This window comes from Dermacentor albipictus, chromosome 3, assembly GCF_038994185.2.
Source record: "Dermacentor albipictus isolate Rhodes 1998 colony chromosome 3, USDA_Dalb.pri_finalv2, whole genome shotgun sequence".
NCBI lineage: Eukaryota > Metazoa > Arthropoda > Arachnida > Ixodida > Ixodidae > Dermacentor > Dermacentor albipictus.
Window position 1 is genome coordinate 46,896,531 of NC_091823.1, and position 26,548 is coordinate 46,923,078.

At 44.1% G+C, this 26,548-nt stretch overlaps 1 protein-coding gene across 2 annotated transcripts in view; it reads left to right on the forward strand.

The window, feature by feature from the left end:
- Positions 1 to 1,447: 1,447 nt before the first annotated feature.
- Positions 1,448 to 26,548, forward strand: part of LOC135898166 (uncharacterized) — a 43,565-nt gene continuing 18,464 nt past the window's right edge. The window contains exons 1-9 of one of the 2 annotated variants that reach the window (XM_065426958.1): positions 1,448 to 1,609; positions 2,215 to 2,287; positions 2,429 to 2,480; positions 4,267 to 4,360; positions 5,393 to 5,457; positions 6,130 to 6,600; positions 11,940 to 12,208; positions 17,319 to 17,400; positions 25,627 to 25,695. In XM_065426958.1, the coding sequence (XP_065283030.1) occupies positions 2,235 to 2,287; positions 2,429 to 2,480; positions 4,267 to 4,360; positions 5,393 to 5,457; positions 6,130 to 6,600; positions 11,940 to 12,208; positions 17,319 to 17,400; positions 25,627 to 25,695 (1,155 nt within the window). In that variant the 5' untranslated portion in view covers positions 1,448 to 1,609; positions 2,215 to 2,234. The remainder of the gene's footprint in view (positions 1,610 to 2,214; positions 2,288 to 2,428; positions 2,481 to 4,266; positions 4,361 to 5,392; positions 5,458 to 6,129; positions 6,601 to 11,939; positions 12,209 to 17,318; positions 17,401 to 25,626; positions 25,696 to 26,548) is intronic. The other variant, XM_065426960.1, reaches the window with a different exon arrangement.

The following is a 26,548-nucleotide window of genomic DNA, read 5'->3' on the forward strand; positions in this document are numbered from 1 at the left end:
AGAATTGCGATATCATTTTTTCTTGCTGAGTTACGGAGTTGTAAACTTGATAGTTTCGTTCTCTGAAAATTTGCGATTTTTGCCAAATTTTTATAAAAAATTGACGACCTAAATCGAAAATTCGAAACCAACAGTCACTAGATTTTACGTTTTTCTTTTAAATGCAGCAAACCTCGTCAAATTTGGTGCAGTGGTTGCCTAGAAAAACGAATTCTCCTTTTACATGTATTTAGATAGGAGCACCCGAGCTAAAGCTTCCTCTTAATGGCGACCTGCACTTCCGCCGCGGGTCGGCCCGGCATTGCACTATCTTCGGGGTCGGCCCACGTATGGGGAGTGTTTAACGCCTGCTTCGCCTCCCCCGCGGCTCGGCCCGGCATTGCACTATCTTCGTATTTCTTTTTTTCTACACGCGGACACGATAGTGGGGAAAGTAGCCCTTAAAAGCTTCGCTGTAAAATGTTCACTCTGTTAGGAACATCACGATCTAACGTGTCATGTATGCGTGAAAACTTATAATAAAACGAGAAGCTTAAGAGAGAATTACAAAACGCATCAGAAACTGTTGATTGTGATATCGGTGTTTCCTTCCCTACTTTATATGTTTGATACGCTCAATTAAAGTAATTGTATAGCTTATATTGGGTTTATCAGTTAGCGTTAGCCAAGCTGTTCAACGAAACAAAAAGATTTGGGGCAAGATACGATTTTAAGGCCTTTTGCATTGCTGTTGTGAGAGCTCTGGCAACTGAACACCGTTAGTTTCTATCTAGCATAACATGTTCTTTCTATATATATATACATATATATATATATATATATATATATATATATATATAATTGAACAGCGCAATTGGCTAATGTAAGCTGGGACACACGGTATATCATATACATGGTCGTTCGTACAAGCACTCATGGTGTATATAAATGAATTTTAGTTGCAAATTAATTATTGTGAATAATCATACAGGTGTTCGTCCTCGACGATCGCTTTCTTCTTTTAGTGGGTCAGCTGATCTTGTCAAATGTCCACATACGCTGTTTTTCACCGTGGAAATACACTGCGGTTTTAGCTAAACGTTTGTTAAAGTAATTCAATCTAGCCACTTCTAGCTGAAAGAATCAGTGTTTGCAAGTCCTTCTCCCCCATCCCCCAGCTTTCTCTGTCCGATCTCGAGTGAGTCCCGCATCACTGCAAGTTGAAGCGCGGTAGAAGCAATGGAGGCCCTATTCCACAGAACACCTATACAAACTTCCTGTACGCCCTGGGGCCCCGCTCATAAACTGCGCTGTCGCCACTGTGCATGAGATATGTAGAAGTTGCGAAAGCGCCTTTTTTATAACTATTTTATCGTGACTCGTCGTAATGAGCTATTTCTGCTGTTGACTGACAGTTCGCAAAATTCGCGTATTGGACGCAGAACTCGGGTAATTCTTATGCGCAGGCGGCGCTACCAGCGTGCCCCTTTAATAATGGCGTAGGTGCGTGAGTTTCTGACCGTTGGTGGAGCACTCTCGTACTTAAGAGTCGTCAATTACTAACTTGTGTTAGTGATTGTTTGGCGTGTTCGCTTCGCTGTTCGACTCGTTGTATACAGAACGCTATCAGGTGAGTTCGATTTTACTGACGGTATCACACGTCGCCTCTCATCTGACACTGCTGACCAGGCGCGTCTGGTCAGTTGCTGTAAACTGAGGGAGTCGTCCACGTAAATCAGCAGAATGTAGTATGATTGACTTTTGCTACGCTATTTTTCGAAAGTACAATTCCCTTAGTGTCTCTTTTTGACCTCATTCTGCCAACATGTGCGTCCTTGGTGGCGGATGTCACCCTGTGTAGCGCGACAGGTGTTGGGTACTATAACGTTAGGTCGCGCCGACCGTTAGAGTGTCCCATTCGTAAGTTTCAAGCGCATATGGCCGTCGCATATGACCCGAAGCGCTTATCGAGGTAGTATGTTCGAGTCAGCTGCCGGCAGGCTCTGTGATCGCGCCCAGAGCACAACTCGCGCAATTAAATTGGCTTCTGGTACGTCTTGTTTCCGTTCGTTTAACTTATCACTGTCCGTCAGCCTTCCGCATAGATAAAGATTGAGTCAGCTGTTCGGTACGCAGTGAATAGTGTGTGCGATGACCTGTTTATGAACGCTCGCCAACAAGCAATCAAGGTGTTCTCGTCACTAAAGTTCTCTTTCCGTTTCTTCCTCGTCGCAGCTCCGACCCTATGTGCGCCTATGGCCACAAAACCGCTCCGCCCTGCGCCTCCACCACCAGTGCCGAAAGCTAGGTAAGGTAGTCTGGTTAGCAAACGGCGTTATTTGCCTCTGGAAAATACTTCTCATTCATCCATGCTATATCGCCTGGACCCTTTCTTTATAAGGCCGTAGTACACTAGCGTACGCAGATTTTCATTCTGCATTCATTTCAGTGCACAAGCTCAAGCGCCGCCACTAGCTCAAAGAGATAGCAACAATAACAAGGTAAGCCATTTTCTGAAAAATTTTCCGTTAAGGACCCTTTCCTTGGTCGTGAAATAATAAATAAAAAGGAGGCTCAAGAAATTTGGTGAACTGCATCATTTTTCAAAGCAAGTTTTTCTTTACAGTTGTACTTGTCCGGGATACATTAAACTATTCTAGCTGGTTGCCATGAATTCATGACGTACTGGTTCCGAACTTCTGTATTGGAAAGCGGCACTTGAGTGAGACAAAGCACGACTGATGTCATGTGTGCTCGTCAAATGAAAGCATCTCGCTGTGTCGCCAACTCTTGCTCAGAATTTCTAAATACGCTGAACGCTTCCAAGAAATTGCATCCATCAGGGGACGTATTCTTGGACAGTCACTTTTGGCAATTCCATCCCCTTGACATGACAGCACTCAACCAGCCAATCAGCTCATTTGGATTTGCTTAACTAATAATTAATTGTGCACTGAAGGTGATATCGCCAAAAGTGACCGTCCGAGACTACATCCACTGCGTCCACTGGTGCACGAACCATAGTGGTCACCTATGCAGTACTGTCTTACCGGCTGCACTTAAAATGCAACAAGGTGTGCCTTTGAAGTCAGAGGACGTAAAAGCATGTTAATATAGAGTCCTTCTTTTGTAACTCCTGATTAATTTTTTTTTTTTCAACAAACCTACAAATTTCACTTTCGGGTAACAATTCATGTGTGAAGCTAATTTTTAATGTTCTAACAATGCGTACAAGTACTTTTATGGGCAATTAAGTGCATTTCTTCTGGCAATAAGAAGTGAATGAACATGTTGACATCATGATCACTATCGTTACGTCCTGTAAGTGGCAGAGCTACAGATGCCAACAGTCCTCGAAATGCAAATGCAGTTGGTAGCACGAGGTACTTCTTTTCTACTTTGTTTGGCTGCAAGTTAACTTCAAAGCAAGATAAATTTGCCATCTCATTAAAAAGCTGTTTTTGTTTTTTTTCACTGACTGGCATGATTATTTCATTTGTGTATAGTAAAGATTCTATTCCTTGTTCACCTCTGTGGGAGCTGCAGTGTTGTGTGTAGATTGGTCTATTGAAAAAGTGTTGTTGGGGATGTCATATATACAGGCATGTAATTTTTGTTGCTAACATATCATACTTTTATGATACGTTTCAGAAGTTTAGTACACCTTTAAGATACCGCTGTTTATCATAGTTCTATGATTTAAAGGTACTGTCGCAAGGACACTTTTTATTGGGCTTTACTCAGTGCAAGTAGAACTCAGTTCAGATGTACCACTTTGTATCGTTTTCCAGCACACTTGACTTTGGTGCTATCTTTTGTAGTAACTCAGTTGCTATGGTGTCGTGCTGCTGAGCACGAGTTTGTGAGTTTGATGTTGGCCATAGCGGCCTCATGCATTCCGATGGAAGTAATGTAAAAGTGCTAGTATACGGCAAAAAGCCCCAGCTGGTCGAATTTATTAATAGAGTTCCCTACAATTGCATGCCTTATAATCAGATTGTGCTTTTGGCAAGTAAAATCTTGAAACAAATTTTCTGACTTTGTTGCTGGTATACTTGCCCGTGCTTTATGCTTTGACCACACTCTGTGTTGATTGGCCTTAGTGGGGATCAGAAATGCTGATCTCATGTGTGTAAATATGGCGGTCCCTGCTTTCTTACTTTTGCCTCTTGATTAACCTATTTTTCACTTAAACTATTTTTCTGCCCCGTTGTCACGTGGCAGAAAATACTACCTGCATATGCACAGCTTAAGAGGAAATAAATTCCGACTATTTGAACATTCTAGAATGAGCGGGAAAATGGCGTTGCACCAAGCCGGCCCACAGTTATTCGACCAAAGGTCGTCCATACACCCAAGAAGAAGCCACCTCCACGACCTCGTGAGTGCCCCGCTGTTACCCACTTACCTTGCCATTTGTTGCATAAGCCATTCGTTAAAGTTACTTTTTCGGCCTTGTCTTCCTGTTATCTTTCATTAGTTTTCTTTTTTTTACTCTCATTAACCAGTTCATGCAGTTAGTCTTTCCACAATTACCCACTATAGAAACCTCTAACATCTTTGGAGATCAAACTGGTATATAGCCTGCAGGAGTGGCTCATCAATGAGAGCTATATGTCATGGATTAAGCACACCGAATGGCACATGCATGAACCGTGAACTGATCGTCTTGTATGTGATACATAAATATGTGCATGTACACATAGACAACATAATTTTATAAACAAGCGCATGTATCAATTCGTGTATGGAAGAGGATGGGCTCGCTGTCGTCGTGAGGAGCTCGCTGTCACATCTTCGTTTAATGCCAGTCTTCTTCAGTCAAACTAACAGTGTGAAGAGGCATGCAATTTTTTTTCCACCACTTTATGTATAGTGTTTTGTAGCGCAGAAAACATGCACAATCCGTAGCCAAAGCTCCACAGAGAATCCAACAGGGAACCGCTCAGAACGGCACTTTACAATTAAAACTTCCGATGTTCTTGAACTAAAAGCAAAATTTGCTCAGAAAAATGTGCAAACATTGACCGTAATGTGAGCTTTGAAAGCATTGGTGAAGTAACGCAGTACACAAGAACGACACCACATGTAGAGGCTGCTAGCAGTGTATGGCTGACCATAGTATTTTTGGTTGTTTATTTGAGTTGCACCATACATATTCACATACCAGATCGTGTTTGGCAAAAATGTAGCCCAAGAAACCCAGTGTATGATTCATTATGTTGTGTGGCCTATTGTATGTTGTGATTTACGATATGATTCAGCATAAGATACTGGATTCAGGTCGCCTTGATCATATGCTTGGTTATTTCATATTTCGTTAGGGTTCTGTTGCTAAGCCTCAGTGCTGTTTTTTTATCTTCTTTATTCAGGTGCTTGATGTACAGTATGTAATATTTCCTTTCCTTTTCAGCACCACCTAAGGTTGGTGGCTTCCATTCACAAAGGAACTCTGCGCACAATGAATCTCACATTGGTGTAAGTACAGCATGCACACTGTTGTAACCAGTTAGGCATGAATGTGCCTAGTTTTGAAAACAATTGTACACATTATCAGCTTTGAGTCATTGTACAAACGATTCGTACAGGGTTCAATGTACTAGCATTAGCCTTTGTATCTTCTTTTTCTTCAATCACAGTTCAGTATTCCACTCTCCATGCACTACTTCATCCTGTCCTTGTCTCATTTCTCACAGACGATTACAGATCATGGGAACTGAGAAAAAACTTTGATTTTTCTTAAGACCGGTGCATGCAGTTTGCAATTGATCAGCACATTGCAGGGATCACATATCTACTTGCAGGGGCTCTTTTTTAGCTTCACGCACACTGCTTGAGCTGCGAGAGCAGCCAATCTTCTTCCTTGGTTTGATTTCTGTGTACAAGACACTTCTGCGGTAGGCTGCACAGTTGCCTTGCATCTTTTCAGAGAAGTAAACATTTTCTTACCTTACTTCCTGTCCATGTTTGTTTCCCCATTTTGAAAATTGAGAAAGCTGTTTGGCATTTGATTCAGTATCAAGAGCCCATGTTTTTCTAACACATTTGAATCTATTAGAAAATCTTGTTAATCAAACATACTTAGTTGACCACAATTCAGCTTAAGCTAACAGTTCACCATCTAAACACTGGCATCCTTATCTCTTGCAGAGCAACACTGCAGCAGCAGAGATTGATGCGTTTTTCGGTTCGTCAACGAAGAAAGACTCCTCTTGGACTACGGTGCCCAATGGGACATCTTCGAGCCTGTTCTCCCGGCGGACTGGATTTGTACGCGGCCAGCTGAACCTCTTTGGCTCAACAGGAAAAGGACAGCAAAAGGGTGCGCAAGCAAAGAAAGGGCCTGCACCAAAGCAGCCTGCGGCGGGTGCAGCCAGAAGCTCGTTTCGCAAAGGTGCAGCACCTGCACCCCCCGTGCCACCCCATCGTGTGGCTCTCTCTGGTGCTACAGGCAAAGACAATGGGGCGCTGCTGATCAGCTTCGATTCTCCGCCAGCATCACCGACCTGTTCGGTAAACAGTGGCTCGTCTGGTGCCAGCAGCGCAGCATCAGGTGGTGGCCCAGCTGTTAGCAACGGAGGTGCTGTGTCGCTACTTGACTTGGATGTGCCCCCGTTGCAGGTACGTCTCGCAAGGGAATGTTTGCTCGGGCCTGTTTACTAGAGCAAACTGTTGACTGTAGTGCTTGAGGACACCGTTTCTTTCACTTCACTTCACTTCACTTTATTTCCTTAAAGACCCTCATGTGAGGGTATTACATAAGGGGTGGGACACATATAGGTTAACAACAGTAAACAGAAAAATGTTGAACGAGTTATACAAACAAAAATGATTATTGTGATGCAAGCGCACGCGTAATTTGGTTAAGGAACATAGATGGGCATGTGATGGCAGCAAGTTCTTGGGGAAGGTCGTTCCCAGTCGCAAGCAGTCCGGGGGAAGAATGACGAAGCAAAAGTTTTTGTGTGTGCTCGTGGTCCAAATCCTGGCAGTCCAGAGGGCTCGCGACAGGGCCGTCAGGTTCCACCTGATGGTCCCCGAGTGGGCCTAGCCAGGTGGCGTGGAGTTTACTTACGTCTATAGTGGACAAAATAAAGTTGTTTCACTCACTCACTCACTCACTCACTCACTCGTGGTCGAGACACCTGCTGCTGATGTCCAGTGCGAAGAGAGAAACGTGGTGGGGGAGGGCAGATGTAGGGTTCCTGTGATAGCTCGGAATAAAAGAATTTATGAAATAAGCCCAAACTAGAAATGTGGCGACGAAGTGCAAGAGTAGGTAGGTTGGACTGCGATTTCAGAGATGATATGCTGATATCAAAAGAGCACGAGGAATGAATAAATTTAGTTGCCCTGTTTTGAACTGATTCAAGTGAATTAGCAAGGTATACTTGTTTCGGGGACCAGATGGGCGATGCGTATTCTAATTTTGATCGAACTAGTGATTTGTATGCGAGTAGTTTAACATGCAGGGGGGCAGAGTGGAGATGACGCTTTAAGAAGCCAAGCGTTTTGTTAGCAGATGAAATAATATTCACGATATGGCTATTCCATGTAAGATGATGACTAAGATGAACACCGAGATATTTATATGATTGGACAGGGTCGATAGGAACGTTAGAGATAGTGTAAGGAAACAGGAGAGGATTACTGTGACGGTGGAAAGATATGTATTTACATTTGTTTATATTAAGTATCATTAGCCAGTCGTTGCACCAGTTTTCTACCAGATTTAGGTTACTTTGTAGGGATTGTTGGTTAAAGGTGTCGGTAACTGTTTTGTAAATAACGCAATCGTCGGCAAACATCTGAATATGGCAATCTAATTTCTGAGGTAGGTCGTTAATATAAATTAAAAACAAAAGAGGCCCTAGGACGGATCCTTGGGGTACCCCTGAGGAAACTGGTAGTAAGTTAGACATTTGTTTATTAATGACGACTGATTGGGAGCGGTGAGTCAAGAATTCTTTTATCCATGCTAGTATGTCACAATGCAAGTTTAGGCTGGAAAGTTTCAGAAATAGGCGGTTATGGGGTACCTTGTCAAATGCCTTAGCAAAGTCGAGGAAGATTGCGTCAGTTTGGAGATTAGCATCAAGGTTGGCATGCAGGTCGTGAACGAAAATGGCTAGTTGAGTCTCACAGGAGTAACCTTTACGAAATCCATGCTGTGATGAGTGAAAGAAATTATTTGAGTCCAGAAACTGCATTGTTAAAGAGTAAATGACGTGTTCCATGAGCTTGCAGGGTATGCCGGTAAGTGATATGGGGCGGTAGTTAAGTGGTGAATCTTTTTTACCCGACTTGTGGACTGGGACGACCTTCCCCACTCTCCAGTCGTGGGGTATGATACCTGTAGAAATGGACTGCGAAAATAGCAAGCATAAAAACTTGCTAGATGTGTGGCGAGTGTTTTTCAAGACCTTTGTGTTGATTTCATCAATGCCGGTAGATGAAGAAAGTTTTAACTTATCTATAAGAAGGGATATGCCGGTTTCTGAGAACGTAACAGCTGGCATAGCAATTGTGGGATCACTGGCTGTCATGAGGAGTGGTGGTTTTTGTTCTTTAGTGAATACAGATGTGAAGGCAGAATTAAATATGTTAGCGCACTCAACGTCTGAAATAACACGTCCATAATCGTCAGTCAGGGTAACAACGCGCGAAGATTGGGGATTTAAAAGCTGCAAGAATTTAGTCGGGTTATCTGTATGTTTGGCAAATCGATGTGGTAAAAGGAACGTTTAGCATTTTTTACTGCGACCAAATACGCCTCTTCAGCAGCGTAATATTTTTCCCATGCGCAGTCTGTTCTGCTCAGTTTAGCACTACAGAAAAGGCGTTTCTTTTTATTTTCTAATCTTCCCAGAGTCTTCGTGAACCATGGCTTGTGGTGGTTAGCGCGGAAGCTGCATTTGGGAATATATTTATTAGTCAATTCATTCATTTTATGTTTAAACATTGACAAATTTCTGTGGATGTCTTGTTCGTCAAATGACCCCTGATATGATGGAAAAAAGGCCTCCAATTCCGCGTTGAAGGCCTCGTAGTTTCCTTTGTTGTAGAGAGAAATTGTTTTTTGGCAAGTTGCTTTTGTTATTGGGGTGAAGTTAAAGCATGCATGAATGACTTTATGATCGCTGATTTCACGGAGATAAGTAATAGTGTTCAGGCTGTCGGGGTGGCTAGATAGTATGAAGTCAAGAATGTTAGCAGTATCTCCGGCGATGCGGGTAGGCTGGGTTACTAGTTGGGCTAGGTTAAAGGTTAAGCAGACATCCATAAATTCACGGGATTCATCCTGTCTAAAAATGGGATAATTAGGGGCGCACCAATCTATGCCAGGATAGTTCCAATCCCCCAAAAGAGGAATGTGTGCCTTAGGGTGTCTAGTTTTAAGTTCGTTTAAAATGTTGTGCAGTTTACGGGGGAATTCGGGGCTATTGTGAGGAGGTCTATAACAAACGCCATTTAATATAGATACTGGTGTGGCGCGACAAAGGAGCCATAATATTTCAAGGCCTGATGAGATGTTTATGTGGGAACACTGTAGCTTATTGCTTGTAGCAATAAGGATGCCACCCCCTCGAGAGTTTGTGCGATCAGTGCGGAAAAGATTAAAGTTAGGTAGGTTACAAAGAACTTCAGCGTCACTTATATTATCAGTCAGCCAGGTCTCTGTCAAGATGAGCAGGTTGCTGCCCATTGAAGACACGAGGCTGGGCACAAGATCACTCTTTGGAAGCAGGCTGCGTATGTTGGTGTAGATAACCGAGAGGCAAATATTCTCTCGAGGGGCGGTATCGCAGAGATTAGGTTTGTGAGGATGGCGAGGTAAGCGCTATGCTATTTCCGTAACCGTTTCTGTGGCGGCATCGAAGGTGTAGCGTTTCTTTCCGAGAAACAAATTCTTGTATCGCAGGAAGAACGGTCCGGTTTTTGCTTTTGCAAACGCGACAAGGTGTTTGCATGCTTTACGAACAGGAAGGGAAAAGTCTTCTCCAATGCTAAAATTGGTGCCCTTTAACTTGGGCCCGTTTGAGAGGACAGTTTCTTTTGTTTTAGAGGACAAAAATTTAACTATAATTGGCCGCTGATGGCCATCTTCGTAGCGGCCCAGACGATGTGCACGCTCAATTTGACATGGGTCCACATTTATGCGTAATTTGTCACGACAATGGGGGATTAGCAATTCTTCCGATTCAATGAACGTTTCGCGCGAGTTAGTATCCGAAAGGCCATAAAATATCAAATTGTTGCGGCGTGACCTATTTTCGGCGTCATCTAACCGAGCTTCAAGGTTAGTAACAAGAGCAGCAGTCTTAGCGGATACAGATTGGGCAGACTGCAGATCGATTTTGAGAGTTGAGTCACCCTGGAAAACACTTTCTAGATCTGCTACGTGCTTGCTCAAATCAGAAATAGTTGTGTCAATAGAACGCATCTGATGTTTAAGGTCCTGTACATCGGTTATTATTTGGTCCTGGCCAGTTGACAACGTCTCCAGCTTAGCAAGAACACGGTCCAATCTGTCAGGACCAGGGTTCGTCTCTATATCGCCCGACAAGAGCAGGAGGGATTTCATAACACCAAAACATTCACCAGCGACACAAATGCAACATTGCAGGCTCGGCAGCTGTACCAGACAGTAGTTATTAGTTTTTTTAGCGAAAAGGCAGCATGGTTTACTGACCTGCATTGCGAAAGTCAGTGGATGAGAAGGCTGTGTCATGGCACAGCCACTGAGCCCACAAAGCGCAGGCGGGAGGCGGTGCTCTTTATACGCTGGCAGGAACGATGTTGTCGCTGCCGATTGCGCTTTCCATCTGATCTCGAGGATCCAGTGGGGGAGCGCGGCTTTCGTCGACGCTTCCGAGGCGCTCAAAACAAGGGCTCCGTAGTTCCCGTTGCAGAACAGCATTTCCAGCTGTGGTAGGACGACCGAGGAAACGTTGAAGAGTGCTGGCAAGATGTAGGCGAAGGTAGTCACGAGTACCTGCATTGCGAAAGTCAGTGGATGAGAAGGCTGTGTCATGGCACAGCCACCGAGCCCACCTGAGATTACTGAGAATACTGGATCACTATCTGGTGCAGCAAATGGCAGTTCCTTAGTAGCTGTTGTTTTAAAACTATGGAGCAAGGAATGCTTGTGAGAGGCCTCAACCAGCCCGGCGGTGTTGGAGAGAGTGTGGCGAAAGTTGTATGCTGTTTTTCACAAAGGAGCACTGGGACTGCCAGATCAAACATCCGTGTTTCCATAGCAACTGCGTCTGTGTAGGTCTTGCTGCTCGTGGCCTTCGAGAAAGGAAATCGAAGTTTTCGATCTGGGCCTTTCTCGAGGCACATTTTGTTCTTAAGACAAGCTGTGTTTAGAGTGTGATGTGTGAGCTTAAAGTTGCGTTTTGGATCTATGAGCTGCAAGTGTCAGCCAGCAACACAGGTTTGTGCATAATCTTCGTCATGTTGTTCACTGCGCAGCATCGCGATATAAAACCTTGCCAATAAACCATGCAATAAAGGCACACTAAAGATAAAGATACCAAGATAAGCTGTGTATTACTAAATCATGCTTTTAAAATACTGAAAAAAAAAACAAAAAAAAGCCGCTGTTACTGCGAGAAGAGGCTTAGTAGGCTACAAAGGACTCAAAAACAGCACATGGGTGGCGATGCTACCTTGAAGTTCCTGCTCCATGTTGCTGTGACATTTTCAGCTTCTACAGCATTTTCTAATGTCTCGGGTTTCAGTGCAAAATGAAATGAAGTTTCGGCCTTCATTTTCTCTTCTAGCAATCAATCTCTTGCATGGAAACTATTGAAAACAGAGGTGTGAAAGAATAATTTATCAGTCTAAACTGACTTGTGTTTCTCTCTAGTGTACCTTTGATGCACTAGTGAATAAATGGCACAAAGAGTAATCAACAGATGCTTGAGCTCTGTTGGATTTTTGTTTTGTCGAAGGATGTGCCATGGTCTGGAGCACGTGGCCTGCCCCACTCGCGAACGACTTTCTGGGGAATGTCCCACCACGAGGGGGGTGCTGGCGATGCAGCGCAGGATGATGCCTGGAACTTTCCCCGGAACACATCCCTGCCCAGCCTGTCCCAGGAGGCAAGCCTGCCTGCTCCGTGCGACCCCTGGAGCTTTCCTGAAGCCAACAAAACCACCCAGGATGACAGGTTAGCAGCTTACCGCCACTGCGCCCCTACCGAGCGACCGTTGGTGATGCAGTAAGTTCCCTTTAGATGGACTCTAATGGTCAATTCTCGGAATAAACTGGGCAGTTTATGCGCATTTGCTTTCAGTTTCTCATAAAACCAGTTCACTCTAAGTTGATGTTTCGGTAAGGCAAATCACATTTAGGTCTTCTCAAATTCACCCGCCGTGGTAGCTTAGTGGTTATGGCGTTGCTGCTGAGCTTGAGGTCGCGGGTTCGATTCCTTCTGTGATGTCCGTATTTCGATGGGGGCAAAATGCAAAAATGCTTTTGTACAGTAAAACCTCGTTAATATGTATTTCACGGGACCAAACAGAAATGTCCGAATTAACCAAATGTCGAATCATCAAGGGTATCAAGAAAACAATAAACAAGTGCTTACTACGTCAACAGACTTTTATTTACTGAATGAATGAGCCAATCCCGTCTCTATTTCGTACAAAAATAGTGCAGAAGTTGCCATTCTCGTCATCTCATGGCCAATTAGCCCGCACAGCAGCAAAAGCCTCACGACTTTCTTCACAGTGCAGCCGTGGCACGCGTCTTCATCTGAGGCAGACTTCTTTACTACCACGCATACATCCCGATTTTTTCACCAGTGAGCTGGTCACCGTTCATCATGATGTAGCCAGTGCTCTTCATCCTCAAAAGCTTGCCAAAACGAAAGCTGCAACCACTGCAGACAAAACCGTGGCGGCTATTGATGCGATCATGGATGGCGACTATGCAGTCATGAAGGCACATGACCAACGCAGTGCTGTGCGCGGCGGTAAACCCAAGGCATTAGAGGCACAACTAGGCACAAAGGTTTCTAGTGTTGCTGTCATTCACGTATGGTTTCCACTGACAACTATGGCGATGCGGACCTCGCCACTTCGTTTTGGTGGATGCTAATGCCATTTTCGCTCTTTTGCGTTGCACATTTGCAGCACTCCTGTGCTCGCCGAGCACCAACAGTTGTTCGAATTAACCTACGTGCGGCCAAAATACGTCCGAATTAACGAGAGTTTCAATGCAAAAAATAATGCATACGTCTGCCAGGACCAAAGGACAAGTCCGAATGATTCGAATTTCCAAATTAACGATTGTCAAATTAGCAAAGTTTTACTCTACTTATATTTAGATGTATGTTGGAGAGGCGTTCGAAATTAATGTGAGGTCCCCTGCTATGCTGTGCTTCATTGCCAGATCATGGTTTTAATACGTAAAACGCCAGAATTTATTATCTTTTTTCTTAGATTTGTTTTGACAAAAGTCCTACTGTTTTACGTATTTTCTTTGGTATTTTCTTCTGTGCAGAAACAGGTGTTGCTCATAATGTTGACATAAATTCTGCCCAACATACTATAAGTGTTTTAGTGCTTTTGACTATTAGCCCCGAGAACGAACTACAGGGGCGCTGCGAGCGCCGCTCGCGTGACGTCAGGGCTCGTACTCGTGCCTGTCGTCTGCTACAGTCCGGGCACTTTCTGCGGTGTTTTCATTTGTTCGCCCTCGTTCTCTCTGCTTGTATACTTATGGCGGTAATGTCAAATATTTTACAACATCTTGATTCGCGAAAATTTATTCAAAGAGCTCATTTCTTAGACGACAATGCAGCTCTCAACGGCAATGCTACAGTGCCAGCCGAAGGAGCACAGACCAGCCCATTGTGGGTTTTTCATGTGCGGATCGACAACCACAAAAACATAGCGTATAATAATCCAATTATGATACTGTACCTGCTGCGGTGCAACAAGTATGTCTTGAATGCTGGCTATATATGACTTCTACAACAGTTACCTTGGTTTTAATCTGCTAAAACAGGTTTGCTCATGACAAGTGGTTTGTGGTATAACATTGAATTTATGCATTTCTTCACAGAAACGCTCGGCAGTAACATGAGGGCTTCACTGGACTTAACACAGCAGTTTAGATTCTACAAGCACCACTTGCTTCTTTAACTGCTTCTCAAAATTAGGCGGTTCTTCACGTGTTTATGTGAAGTGGCAGTAATTTGAAGTAAAGCTAATGAACGCTTACAGCTATTTGCAGAATACAAAAAGGAATGTACCATTATATATTCCCTTTTCCGTGCTACACATTCAACTCACTTGAGAAATTTACTGGTGCCTGTTGCTTGGGGAATATACATGACGGCAAATATACTTATATATTTGGCGAACTGACACAGGCTGCTAGGCCGAAATTTTTTAGTGAAGTATGTCTTTTCGACTGTATGGCTACAGCCAGAAAGAAGTCAAAGCGTCAGTCATTAGTATTATGGGACATATTGAAGATATCATAATTCCCCGGTGGAGGGTCAAAAATCAAGTGAAATATGTGAGGCTTGTGGTGTTTTCTTTATGAAGGTTTGCAAGGTTCTCTTTTATGTATGACAAAGCGAATAGTTTTCCGTTTGTATAATTAAACAATGCTGCATCGAGACATGGTGAAGCAGAAGATGCTTGAATTTTACTTTTCTAGGCACCCTAAGCTGCGCTGTAGTACCTCGAGAATACTTTAGGCATTCCAATTGGCACTGTAAAAAAATTTCTTATGGTTCAGTTCGAAGTTCTAGTGAACTGATGGGTTTTGCGAAGAACACGTGCCTCGCCGTACCAACAGTTTGTTCCTACCGTTGCATGAGGGGTGTGCCATATTGTCGATAAAGGCTACTGAGGGCCACCATGAAACATTTCATCGCTTGCAATTGATTGGCTCTCGGTCTTAACCATGAGACATTTATCTCAGGTGATTGCTACTTTGGTACGTATTTGGGAGTCAACTATGTAAATACTCTACATGATGTGCCGTAGTGTTAGCAGCCATGAGCAATTCGTTTTTTGGAGGCCTGTTTCAGAGGAGGATGAAAATAGCAGCAAACTTTTCCATAAGAAATGCGCGCCTAACTCTTTCTTTTACGCATTAATAAACGGCCATATTTGACTAGAACTCACCAGAGTAATAAGAATCATGATGACAGTTTCGCTGGGCAGTGTCTAACACGGATTGCATGCTGATGCCAATTACCAAGATTTTTCGTCCATGTAAAATCTCTCATAGCTAAGTACTAAGTGAATGTCATGTGTTTAGCAAAGCATCATACACAACTTAACGTGTTGAATTTTCATAAATTCTTTTTACATAAAATTTATGGATAGACACGGCGCACATATGCATTGTAAAACTAGTAGACCCCTTCAACGCTATATCGCTTGCGATATCCCAGCCACAAATTTTCTCGACTCACTTCACTTTTGAAGAAGAAACTGTGTGGTTCAGGCATGGCAGCAGAAAAAAGCCGACATATCCTTCAATAAGTACGGCTCGAGCCGCCCATACCCCAAGCATACACAAAGGGAACGAGCGCGCACAGCAGCCGAGCGAGCTGCTTCCTGGCCGGGACATCACTTGCAAGAGGGCGCCACTCCAAATTCTCGCTGCTAATAAAGCATCATGAAAATAATGTTCATGGGAAAGATACACCAGCACACACAAAATCCCATTTCTTTCTTAAATTGGAAGCTGGAATTTTTTATTTTTTTTCAGGTGAACAAGCAGCGAGTTGTTTTAGTTCTTAACCCCCTGAATACAAAAATCGCCATTTAACAAGCCTTACATCACTGCAAGTCATTTTAATTTAGCAAAAACGAGTAGCAGTAGGTGCAGGGGATGCCATGGAGTGGATGGCGGGCTCAAATTGTTGAAAACTGTCTGGACATTAACCAAGGTATTGCCGAGGCATGGGATTCGAATGCCCTGTGCTGTGTCCTGTGCATCTAGAATGCCACACATTCTGTTAAAATTGTACTTTTATTTCTTCTGGAGCTTGTCACTGCTCTTTCCACGCTAGAATCAGCGAACCGGGAACATGGCTGTAGCAGTTAGGCAATTTGGTGCAGTGAGCCACAGTGCAGGAAAGAGCAAAGCATGCAGCCATGGGCTCGTTTGTGGCCAGTTTGTTTCACTCGTACCCATTTGATGTGCAAGAGCAATCAGCTTTGAGGCTAATAGCTGTCATGAAAGTGTTTTTTCTAAATGTGCGAATCTTTTTTTCTGAGGATTTAACTTCATTATCTTTTTTTTTCCACAGTGGCAAATAATGGACTCAAATTATTGTCATAGAAATGGAAATTATACCTGTGTTACCACTAGTGGTTGCATTTTCGCACGGGAGAACGCTGCACAATAAGCAAACATGATGAGCTTGTGATGCCAGCAACAGTATCCAATTTTTGAAGAATATTTATATTTATTAAGCAGTATTTTATTTTACCAGAAACTCGGTACAAAAAGCTAGAAAATGTTGGGCTACTGGCTCTTGCCAATTTTTATTGCTAACAAATCAAGTGCACTTAAGATTTCTACTTTGTTTAGGAGCTACTACGTAATTTCTAGGTTGCGTTTCTACTTTGGAGACATAGGAAGTGGGCCTGCATTTGATTCGGTGGCGTGTTAAGATAGGGCAAATACTGACAAATGAATTGACGATGTGTTTTGGTGTTGTTGTTTTTTTCCTGTTTCTTGTTAAATTTGACCTGCTGGATGATTCAGTCAATTTTGTCTCTCACGTCAGAGTCTAATTAATGGGAATCGACTGTGCTGGATTGACAAGTGTACAGAAAACATGCAAGGGGCATTGAGAAATACCTGAATTGCTTCTTTTGCGTGTCAACCCTGGCTCTAACTTCCGTGTGACTTTCTTTTTAGATGACAAATGTAAGCCCCTCAACAAACAGAATACTGTAAAAAGCTTACAGCAGTAGGAAAACCAAGCTATAAGATGAGCAGTGGATGTAGCAGGATTTTTCATATGTTATGTTGAAACCATTTTTAATGCCACGATGGATGTCATGGCTTGCAGTAGCTTTGCACGAAGGTTGTGTGGCAACTGTAAAACATCTATGATGAGCTGTAACACTTTTGCAGGCTGCTGCAACAGAAGTTGTATGTGATGGCAATGAATAAGCTGTCGATGCCGGGTTTGAACCTGTGACCTCAAGCTGAGCAGTGCAATGCCATATCTGCCGTGGCTGGCAGGGAGTGATTATGCTGATGAAAGCAAAATAACAGCTGAATGGCCGTAACTACATTTTTAATAAAGATTGCACATGGTTCTTAAGATTCTTTCCTATCTGCAGCTCTCCGACGGAGGAGTGGTCTCCACCTCCACCAATGCACCCGCCACCGGCACCACCTTTGGAAGAGGATAGCGCTCAGCAGGTAAAAAAATGCAGACATCGATTCATTGGAATTTTCATTGGAAGCACGTGAAAGGCTGGACACTACAAAGATATGGGCATGGTGGTGTTGTGGAGCCATCCCTGCCAAGACAGTTGCTGGACAGTTTTTTTGGTCGTTTAAATTTTTAAGATCCGCTCAATTACAGTAGAACCTTGTTGATACGTTCCCATTACGTACGATTTCCCGGCGCCGACGTTTGCAATTGAGAACGCAAGAAATGACCCAATAGAGTTGTCCTCATTTTTTAGTGATTCATACGTTTCTGGAAAACACAAATTTTCGCCACCAACATTCAGTATGTTGCCAAACTGCAATCATATGATACGTTTTCCAGCCATTAGATCCCATGTAAACAAGAAAATGTGCTAGGCGCGCGCCATCGAAAACAGTATATAGCTGCCCACCGTGGCAGCTTCACCACAATACTTGCCCTCCCATCTCACGTGAGAACGCCTGCACGTACTAAGTTTCTCATTTCAGTACCAGCAAATCTCCACAGTCGTTGCACGCAGTATGCACAACTATCACTGCCAGTTCCATTGCGATAAACATCTTCATTCATCTGTTCCACAGAGCTTGGTGCCATTGGAAGCGTGGTACATGCCTTTAGTAGGCGATAATCCAAACGCGCTGCCGTTCCCTGCTGCAGGCAGCGCGATGTGGCCATCACATTTCACTTCAGCAGCATCCGGCATGGTCTACCAGCTTGATTTCGTCTTGGTTTCTCACCGCCACCTTAAAACACCACACAATAGGAAAACAACAAAATGCGTCTCGGGCCGCGCAAGCACCACCAGTTTGACACACTTTGGCGTCTTGTGCCGCAACGATCGGCACAATGCTTCGTATTACGTAGATGTCAACAACAGTGGAGTCTGTCAGATTTTTTAGTTGCTTCGGATCGTACGTTTTCCCAGTTAGTATGCTTTTTTTCTTGTTTTTTCTTTAATGAATGAAGTAGGTTCTTCTGTATTTGGGCTTTTCTGCAGCACTGCCACATTCTCTGTAGAACAAAAGTGTAACGGTAATTTAAATTTTGGGTGCCATGCTCTTTCTTGCTTGACTTTTGGGCATGATCCACGCTCGATATCACAAAAACGGCAGCCACAATCAAATTTAGTGCTATTCAGATTGTAGCTATTCTGCCCTTGCTTTACTTGGTGGGGTAGTTCTTTGGCTTTCCAACTGCCGTATGGCCACTGCGAATAGGCCTGCATTGACCTGGCACCAAATCGTTACTTTCGTTGCTGAAAAACCGACAAAGCAGAGCTGGTTAGACCTGGAAGTGTGGCCATTGGCAGCAAGCGGTTGCAGGGAGTTTGCCACTAACTGTTTGTGCAAATTGGCTCACTGGTGGTGGAGTTTGCCTTCACACAAACATTCTAGTCTGACGGCAAAAGAGGCACTGTTTGGGTTCATCTGTCTCCAACCAAAGACAGACGAACACGTCTAGCAAGTTCATGCATTTGTAACCTTGTGTCTAGGCAAAAAGACAGCTTCAACTGTTGACATTGTGCAGCTTTGGCACTTTCATGCGCAGTGCACACACAATTCCAAATGACAACTGTAGTGGTGCATACTTCGCTGCTGAATTTAATTTGGGCACTAGCGCTGCTTTTGCATTGCCCACTTGCTTTGTTCAGTGCTCACCATGCTCTGTGGCTTGTCTAAATTAAGCAGTGCGCAGCCAAATTCCTGCAGATTATACAGAATTTTATGCAAGTGAATAATGCATATGTTTGCTCGAACTGGATGGCAAGTTCAGACTATATGATTTTTCAAATTAACAAGGGTTGCATTCGCAGGAGTTTATCGTAGATACTGCAACTAAGGTGTCCCTTCGACAGCAGTGAAAATGGAAAAGTCCCTTAGCTGATCAGTCAGTGGTGCCGTCAAATTGTATAAATAATGTTCCCGAATATTGGGTGGCATGACAGGTGAATCTTATTCTCCGTTTCACACATAACAGGCAGTGCTAGGAAGGCTGTCACTGTTCGCCTTCGCAAACAAAAAGAAGTGTTCATGTATGAAAAAAAAGGTGTTATGTATGCTTATGTAATTTGACGTAACATCAAGTTTCATACTTTTAATGTTGCAATGTATGACTTAATTATATTACATGGAGGGTGTTGCAGATCTGAACTTTTCAACACCGAATGAGCGGTGTGACGCATTTCTGCGACCAGCGACCACACCGCACTGCTTTATCTTGGAACCAAAACATAGCATGTTGTGTACAGGAAGCACAAGATTGCACAGATAGTGGATGATTCAATGTGCTTTATGTTGTAGTTGCAGTATATGAAGTAGTTAATCTGTAGAAAGCTTTGCAGATAAAAAAAAAACCGCACAACAAAACCTGTGCTTTTCTTTTTTTAATCTGCGTGGCCTCCACAGTGTTGCCTGGTTGCATGAAACGGAGTGTGGTGGCCATTTCATGTCAGTGTGATAATGGCCAGAACAATGTGAGCTAGAATGGGATGTCAGGGGAGCATTTCACTGCCACTAACTTGTACAGTCGAACCTATTTATAACAATATTCAGGTGCCACGAAAATTGCATTGTTATAACTAATAATTGTTATAACTGGGTTGCATTAGAAAATCAAAATAGGGGATGGCAGAGCTGTTGTGAGAAAACTGTAATGGCGGGGAGGGCAGTGCCCCCCTCTCCACCACCTTCCTCCATCCGGCCACTGATTGTGTTCAGTCGTTTATCTACTTCCTGGGCGCTCTGATCATGTGTAACAAGCCCGGCTGTTGGCATTAGAGAATGGCACAACTATAACAATTGCAAAAAGGTGTTACGGGTGGCAAGCAATATGCGAGTACTGCCGAGGCATCGTATTGGTGGCCCCAAAAGGGGCCTTTTAAAACTTGCAAGAGTGCTGCTGTGGCAGCCTGTCAGCTTGAGCAATCCAGAATAAACGCTGAGGTGAGATCGCCACAAGCATTTCGACAAGCTTTTCACTGGTGTGCAAGTCCCTCAGCCTTGCATGCTTTACGCGAAGCTTGCCGACATCCTTCTCCAAAGCATCCAGGTGCTCCACGTAGTGCAGCAGAAGGTTCCTCGCGAAAACGAAGTCCCTGAGCGACTGAATCATCTGCCGGACTTCCTGTGAGGACAACGTTGAGGCAGCCTGCCCTACTGCGTCTTTGTGCCGTCGTCGCCGTCGCTATCTGATGCAAGCACGTTTGCAACGATCGCCTCATTGGGCAGCCTGCCCTACTGCGTCTTTGTGCCATCGTCGCCGTCGCTATCTGATGCAAGCACGTTTGCAACGATCGCCTCATTGGGCAGCCTGCTCTGCCGCGTCATTGCTGCCATCGCTATCTGATGCAAGCACGGTCGCAACAATCACCTCATTGGTTAGAAGCACTTAGTTTCCAAATCTACAGCCGTGCACTTTCTTTTCACCGGCAACGTCGTACATTGCCGATGATCAGCGGGCAGATCAGCCCTCTTCCGTTTTGGCGGTGAGAAACCCCGTGGCGAGCAACGATTTCAACAGAAATAACGAAGACCAATGCGAGCAATTAAGCTGTTTGCAGAGAGCAGAATGAGGAGCCAGCGAGCAACATGCAAGCAACCTGTGAGCAGCGCAGTTGGCGTGGTCCATTTGTGTTTCAGAGGGTGGGGCCGCGTAGTACTGTAGACACAGCTGAGCTGTGTGTGCAGCCCATTCGTGTTTGGAGGGGGGGAAGGGCAACGGGAGAGAGGAGCACGGTGATGGCTAGAAAATGAGTAAACGGTTGTTGAAGCAGCGGTGCATCTTGCAGCGGCTCGAATTTCTCGTTCTCTTTTTTTCTTTTCAAGGATTTCGCATTTCACTACCTTTCACCTGGGATACTCAGCAGCCAAACTTCATCGTTCTAACCGATAATGCGGCATCGAACATTGTAGTAAGTGGGTTATTTCACCATGGAAAAGATGCAAAAGTTGACGGTGCAGCAGCTTCTCATTCTTATAACTGATATTTAGTTAAAACCGGTATCGTTATAAGTAGGTTCGACTGTGCAACATTGCATATGAAAACTTTTTGTTGAAAAGTGCCATATTTACTCGTGTTAGGCCTGCGCTTGTGCGAGAACCCCAGGCTGGAGTGAAAACTATTGGGAAAAGAGAGGGCTTCACTGAGCATCGCACACAAAGCAACATGCTAGTTAATTTCCTCTAGCTACTACTGGATGGTGTTAGTCGTACTGACGATGATGGTATTATCACCACCATGGTATCCCGTATTGAAATACCAGAGATGTGATGGAGTAACTGAGGTTGGACCAGACCACAACTTTTGTTGCCGACTCTGATGAAGCGGCACTGGTTAGGCTTAGCCAGTGGGTAAGACGGGCAGCAAACCGTTGCAGGAAGTTTTCCCTTGAAACATTTGTACGAGTAGACCATATCGGTGATCGGGCGTGAGATCACGGGCTGGACTGACGACCACGTGTGGAAGGCAGTGTTTGCATTGTGGTCCATCAGTTGGCAACTACAGTGGATGCCTACCAAGTTTGTGTGTGCATTTGCTAGACAAAATAGCTTAATGATGGACACAGCTTAAAGAGTTCGTGGAAAGCGAGAAAGAACAGCATTCTTTAAGTCACAATATTTGGAATGGCGCAACCGAGTGCCACCATCTTGATCTTGTTGGAAAGCGCATTTCTCAGTCTTCAAATCTGCCACTTCAGCTATCTCCTTCATACAGAAACAAGCACACAAAAGAATGATTGAAGGTTGTGCCGGAGTTTGCGATTCGCTGCACCCTCCACGTGAGTTGAGGAATGTTTGCCATTAGTCCGGCACTCACACCATCTTTTCGGCTCTTTGCACCTTGCGAGTCTGGACGTCTCCACTTGCCATAATCTCGACGTGTCAAAATGGGCACTACGCGGACATCGTAGTGGCGTGGCCAGTCCCTACGTTTGTGGACGTTTAAGCATACCGAGCATTAGCGATGCAGACATTGCATGCAACCAAGATTCGCTTGCGGAATTCTCTGACACGCAGCTAAGCCTTTTAGCACTCTGTGTTTTGGAATTTGTGACCAAGCACATTGCGCATGCAATCCTCCGACCCATGGCTAATCATTTCGCGTACAGGAGTCTCCGACTCGGTGATCAAGCACATCGTGCATGAACATCTCAGACCCTTGCCTAAGAATTTCGTGCATTGGCGCCTCCGACTGCACGACTACTGTATTTACTCGCACAATGATCGCACCCTTGAATTTTGTCCTTAAAATTCTATTTCTTTTCTTTCTCATCATCAAGTTCAGGGTGCGATCATTACATGATCGCACCCTGAACTTGTCGCAGCGATATGTCATGTGCCAAGTCTAGCTAATGATGATCGTGCTTAGCATCTGTCAAATGCTACGCAAACGACTCTTGAAGGCATGCCAAGCGGTCTGCACGAACCCAACATCCTTAAGCAGATGCCCCATTTCATTCCTTTCATCACTTTCCGCAGTTCCATGAAAAAAAAAAGCTACAACCAAACTTGCCTCGACTTTATTATTTGCAGACTTTATAATGGTTTTGTTCAACAACAACAAAATAAAGGACGCCTTTTGATTCTTCTAATTTGCGCTCTTGCACATGCAACAAATCGCGAGCGGCAACTGTGGTGACCACGTTTACACTGATACAATAGAAGTGTACCCTATTCTTATGCTGACGCTTGTAGTGCAGCTAAGATATTCGCCCAACCTTAGCGGAAACATGCCGTATTAGGATAGCAGTGAAGACAAATGCCGCAGTTTGTGCAGCATGCCCGTCATGTGTTTTTATGTCACTGGCAGCTAAGTGCGCCCATCTCCGTTTTTTGTCCCCTCAAAGTAGATATGGCTACGTTATTGTTGCAAACTTGCCAATATTAACGATATTATTCATTACTGATTCGGAAGAAACTGTTTCAATGCGCGTAATGTACTCCCAAGAAGAAAAATAATTGCATTTGGCGCGTTCGGCTTGCTCCGCCAGCCGCAATTTTTGTTCTGGTGTCTCGCACTGACAGCGGCAGCCGCCTGCTTGTGGACCCTTTGTCATCTCGCTGCAAATGCGGGATGGAAAAAGAAAATGCTTCTTTTTGTGGGAAATTTAACCCACGTAGTGATCGCACCCCTGAATTTGAGTCAATTTTTTTTACAAGAAGTGCGGTCATTATGCAACTAAATACGGTAAGTACATCAAGCGTCAACTCCTCAATCTCACATCTAGGCATTTCGCGCGTCGGCACCTCGGACTGCACGACTAAGCAGATTGAGTGTCGACTCCTCGAGCTCGCAAACTAGGCATTTTGCGCATTGGCACCTCAGAATGCACAGCTAGGTATTTCGCGTGTCGGCACCTCAAACTGCGCGATTAAGCACGTCGATCGTTCACTGCTTGTATCTGCAGCTAGGCATTTCGCACGTCGGCTCCTCGGACCCACAACCGAGCACATTATGTGTTCGCTGTATTAGATATTGTTACGAGATATCATGACAATGTTATCATACCACCCCTTCATAAAGAGAACCTCATCATGAGCTCAGTTCACTAGGCCCCTTGGGCTAGCACAGACATCTGACTGCAGAAGTGATGGAGGCATAATACAAGAGTACAAGCTGGAAAGCACCTAGCAGCTGCATATCTAGTGCTGGCTCTCTGATCCTGATTTCCACAGCCATTGTCAAGGGAAGGTGACTTAAAAGGCTGCTGAAACTCGGAGCCTTCATTCACCGACATGGTCGATTCTACCAAAAGAAAAATATTCCTCACTGATTGTAGCTGAGACTGCTACCAAGGAGGCAGCCTGCAGGTACTACACTGGAACTATATTCATGCCCACACAGAGTTCGGCACCTTACTTGGTGTGAAACCCAGGCACCACGCTCTTTGTAAAGCAGCAGCAAAAAATGCCATACAAAAAAAGGGGGGTGGGGGGGAACGGAGGCACACCAGACCAGAGGCCACATGTACAAGAAGCCGCACATCACAAGACACCCCAAGGACTACAAATTTGGGGCCTTTTAGAGAAGTGAAGAGAAGATGAAAGTTTGAGAGCCGTTTTCTCAAAACATTTTTTTTTTCCTTTCTGCTTAGTTTCTGGAGCTGATTTCTTTGTTACCGTTTAGCATATTTTGACTCCATTTTTTTTTTGTCATGCTCCTTGGGCCAGTGTAAGTCGTGACTGTGCTGCTTTCTTGACTTGTTATAAATTTATGATATGGCTGTTCGTCTACCTCGAACGTGTGCTTGATGTGAAGATAACATAAAAAATGATGCTCCAACAATTTGTGTGGTGAAAAAAGAAAAGCAAGACTGTCATGACCTTCAGCACACATTTAGGTATGCAGTCAATGTTCAGCAAGCCTTCTATTGCGTTTTTTAATCTCGCCAGGCCCTCCAGAAAGTTTGAGGGAGAAAAATTCTGCTCGGTAATATTCAATAGAATGTTCTCAAGGTATCGCTTTGAAACTTTTATGGGAGCATCAGGGAGACACTCTAAACATTTGTGCCAATTTTCATCAAGATCCATGAAGAAATAAGGATGTTAATTTTCAAAGCCACGTCCCCCCTTAAGCTTGCATGTGCACATAAAGTTAATAAAGTTCCATAGTAATTTTGCACTGCTCAGCCTAAACTGACAGTGTCGCGTATCGTAGTCAAGGCTGTGTGCACAATATTTGCACTTTACTGTAGCCCACAGCACATATCGTGCTGCTCAATGAGGGAACGTGAAACGCACTCGTGGTCTCGACCATCACAAGCTTTCAAGTGAATTTTATTTTAATGGAGCACACCGCTGAGCAATAGCTTGTGAACAAATTTTCTACTGCGCTGGTGCTCTAAAAAACAACAAAATCGATTTTACTGTTGCAATCTTTTTTAGGACTGCCTGATTGTTAGGACATTCTCGCGGCATTGTGTGTGTCCGAAAGGTCGGTCAGCAACTGTATGTGTGTTCATAGTCGGCTGCCAGTGGTTGCCTTATTCTGCATAGCAGTCGGAGCACAGTTTTATTCTTCAGTGAATATCCAAAAGCCCACCTCTTTTAAGACCTACACCCCATAAAAGAAATTGTGGGGATCACATGAGTAAATATGGTATTTCTGAGGTCATGTCCTTTAACATAAGAACACTTTCCACACATTTCTTGAAAGGTGTGGTAGGACCCCCTTTTCTACCAGTCTTATTCACGCTCTCCAATTGTGTTATGCAGGACCTTTCAGGAGCAGCTGTAGCAAGGCACGACTACCAGGCATCTGCACCTGGACAGCTCTCGCTAAAGGCAAGTGTCAGTTTTATCTACGGTAGGGCACACCCCCCTTAAAGAACACTTTGCAGTCATCAACAATTTTGCGTGAGTACCTGTGGTACATTATAGTTGAATCGAATGCTGCACTATATAAAACCAGTTAATCACATTTCATCTTCATCATCATCATCATCATGTACTTAAATACTATGTTAAATACACGGACGCCGGCCGGGACCTTCAATTGGGATTATATTAACTGGAGTCAAATGAATGTAAATCTGCTGTGTTTTGTTTTCTCCTATATTACTCTTGCCAGATTCAATAAATTTATTCCATCATGTGCGGGGTTATCCATAAGTTTCACCTTCCCATCTGGCTTCACTGCCGTATGGTCGGCTTCGTTGGATTCTTACCCGAATGCAGATTTAACAACTACAGTGCCTTTCCTTCAAAACTGGTACTACACTAGAGTGAGTGAAATGCATTTCATTGAATTTAGTATTCCTGCAGAAAGATTTAAAAATAACTGAAATGCAAAGAGTGAAATGTTCGCTTTCCCCATTTCCCCTCAACATGCTTCCTCCCTGCTGAAGTGGTTCCTATGGAAGTATCCTACGTATTGCTCCTTTCTTACTTCTTTCCCTGGTGAACTTATAGTAACCCTTCAACGTTGTCTTCCAAAATTATCTTCCACGGTTGTCTTCGAGGTTGTTTGTTCCTCTATGACGTAAGCATCGGAGAGCAACAAAGAAGCATTGACAGAAAGGGTAGGACGCATAAACAAATGCCGCTTTCCATTTTGCTGGGTGATTGGAGATGTGTGTACGCATGTGTGAGCTTTTGCTCGGGAAATTCATGGTCATGAAGAATTGCCTAATGGCTT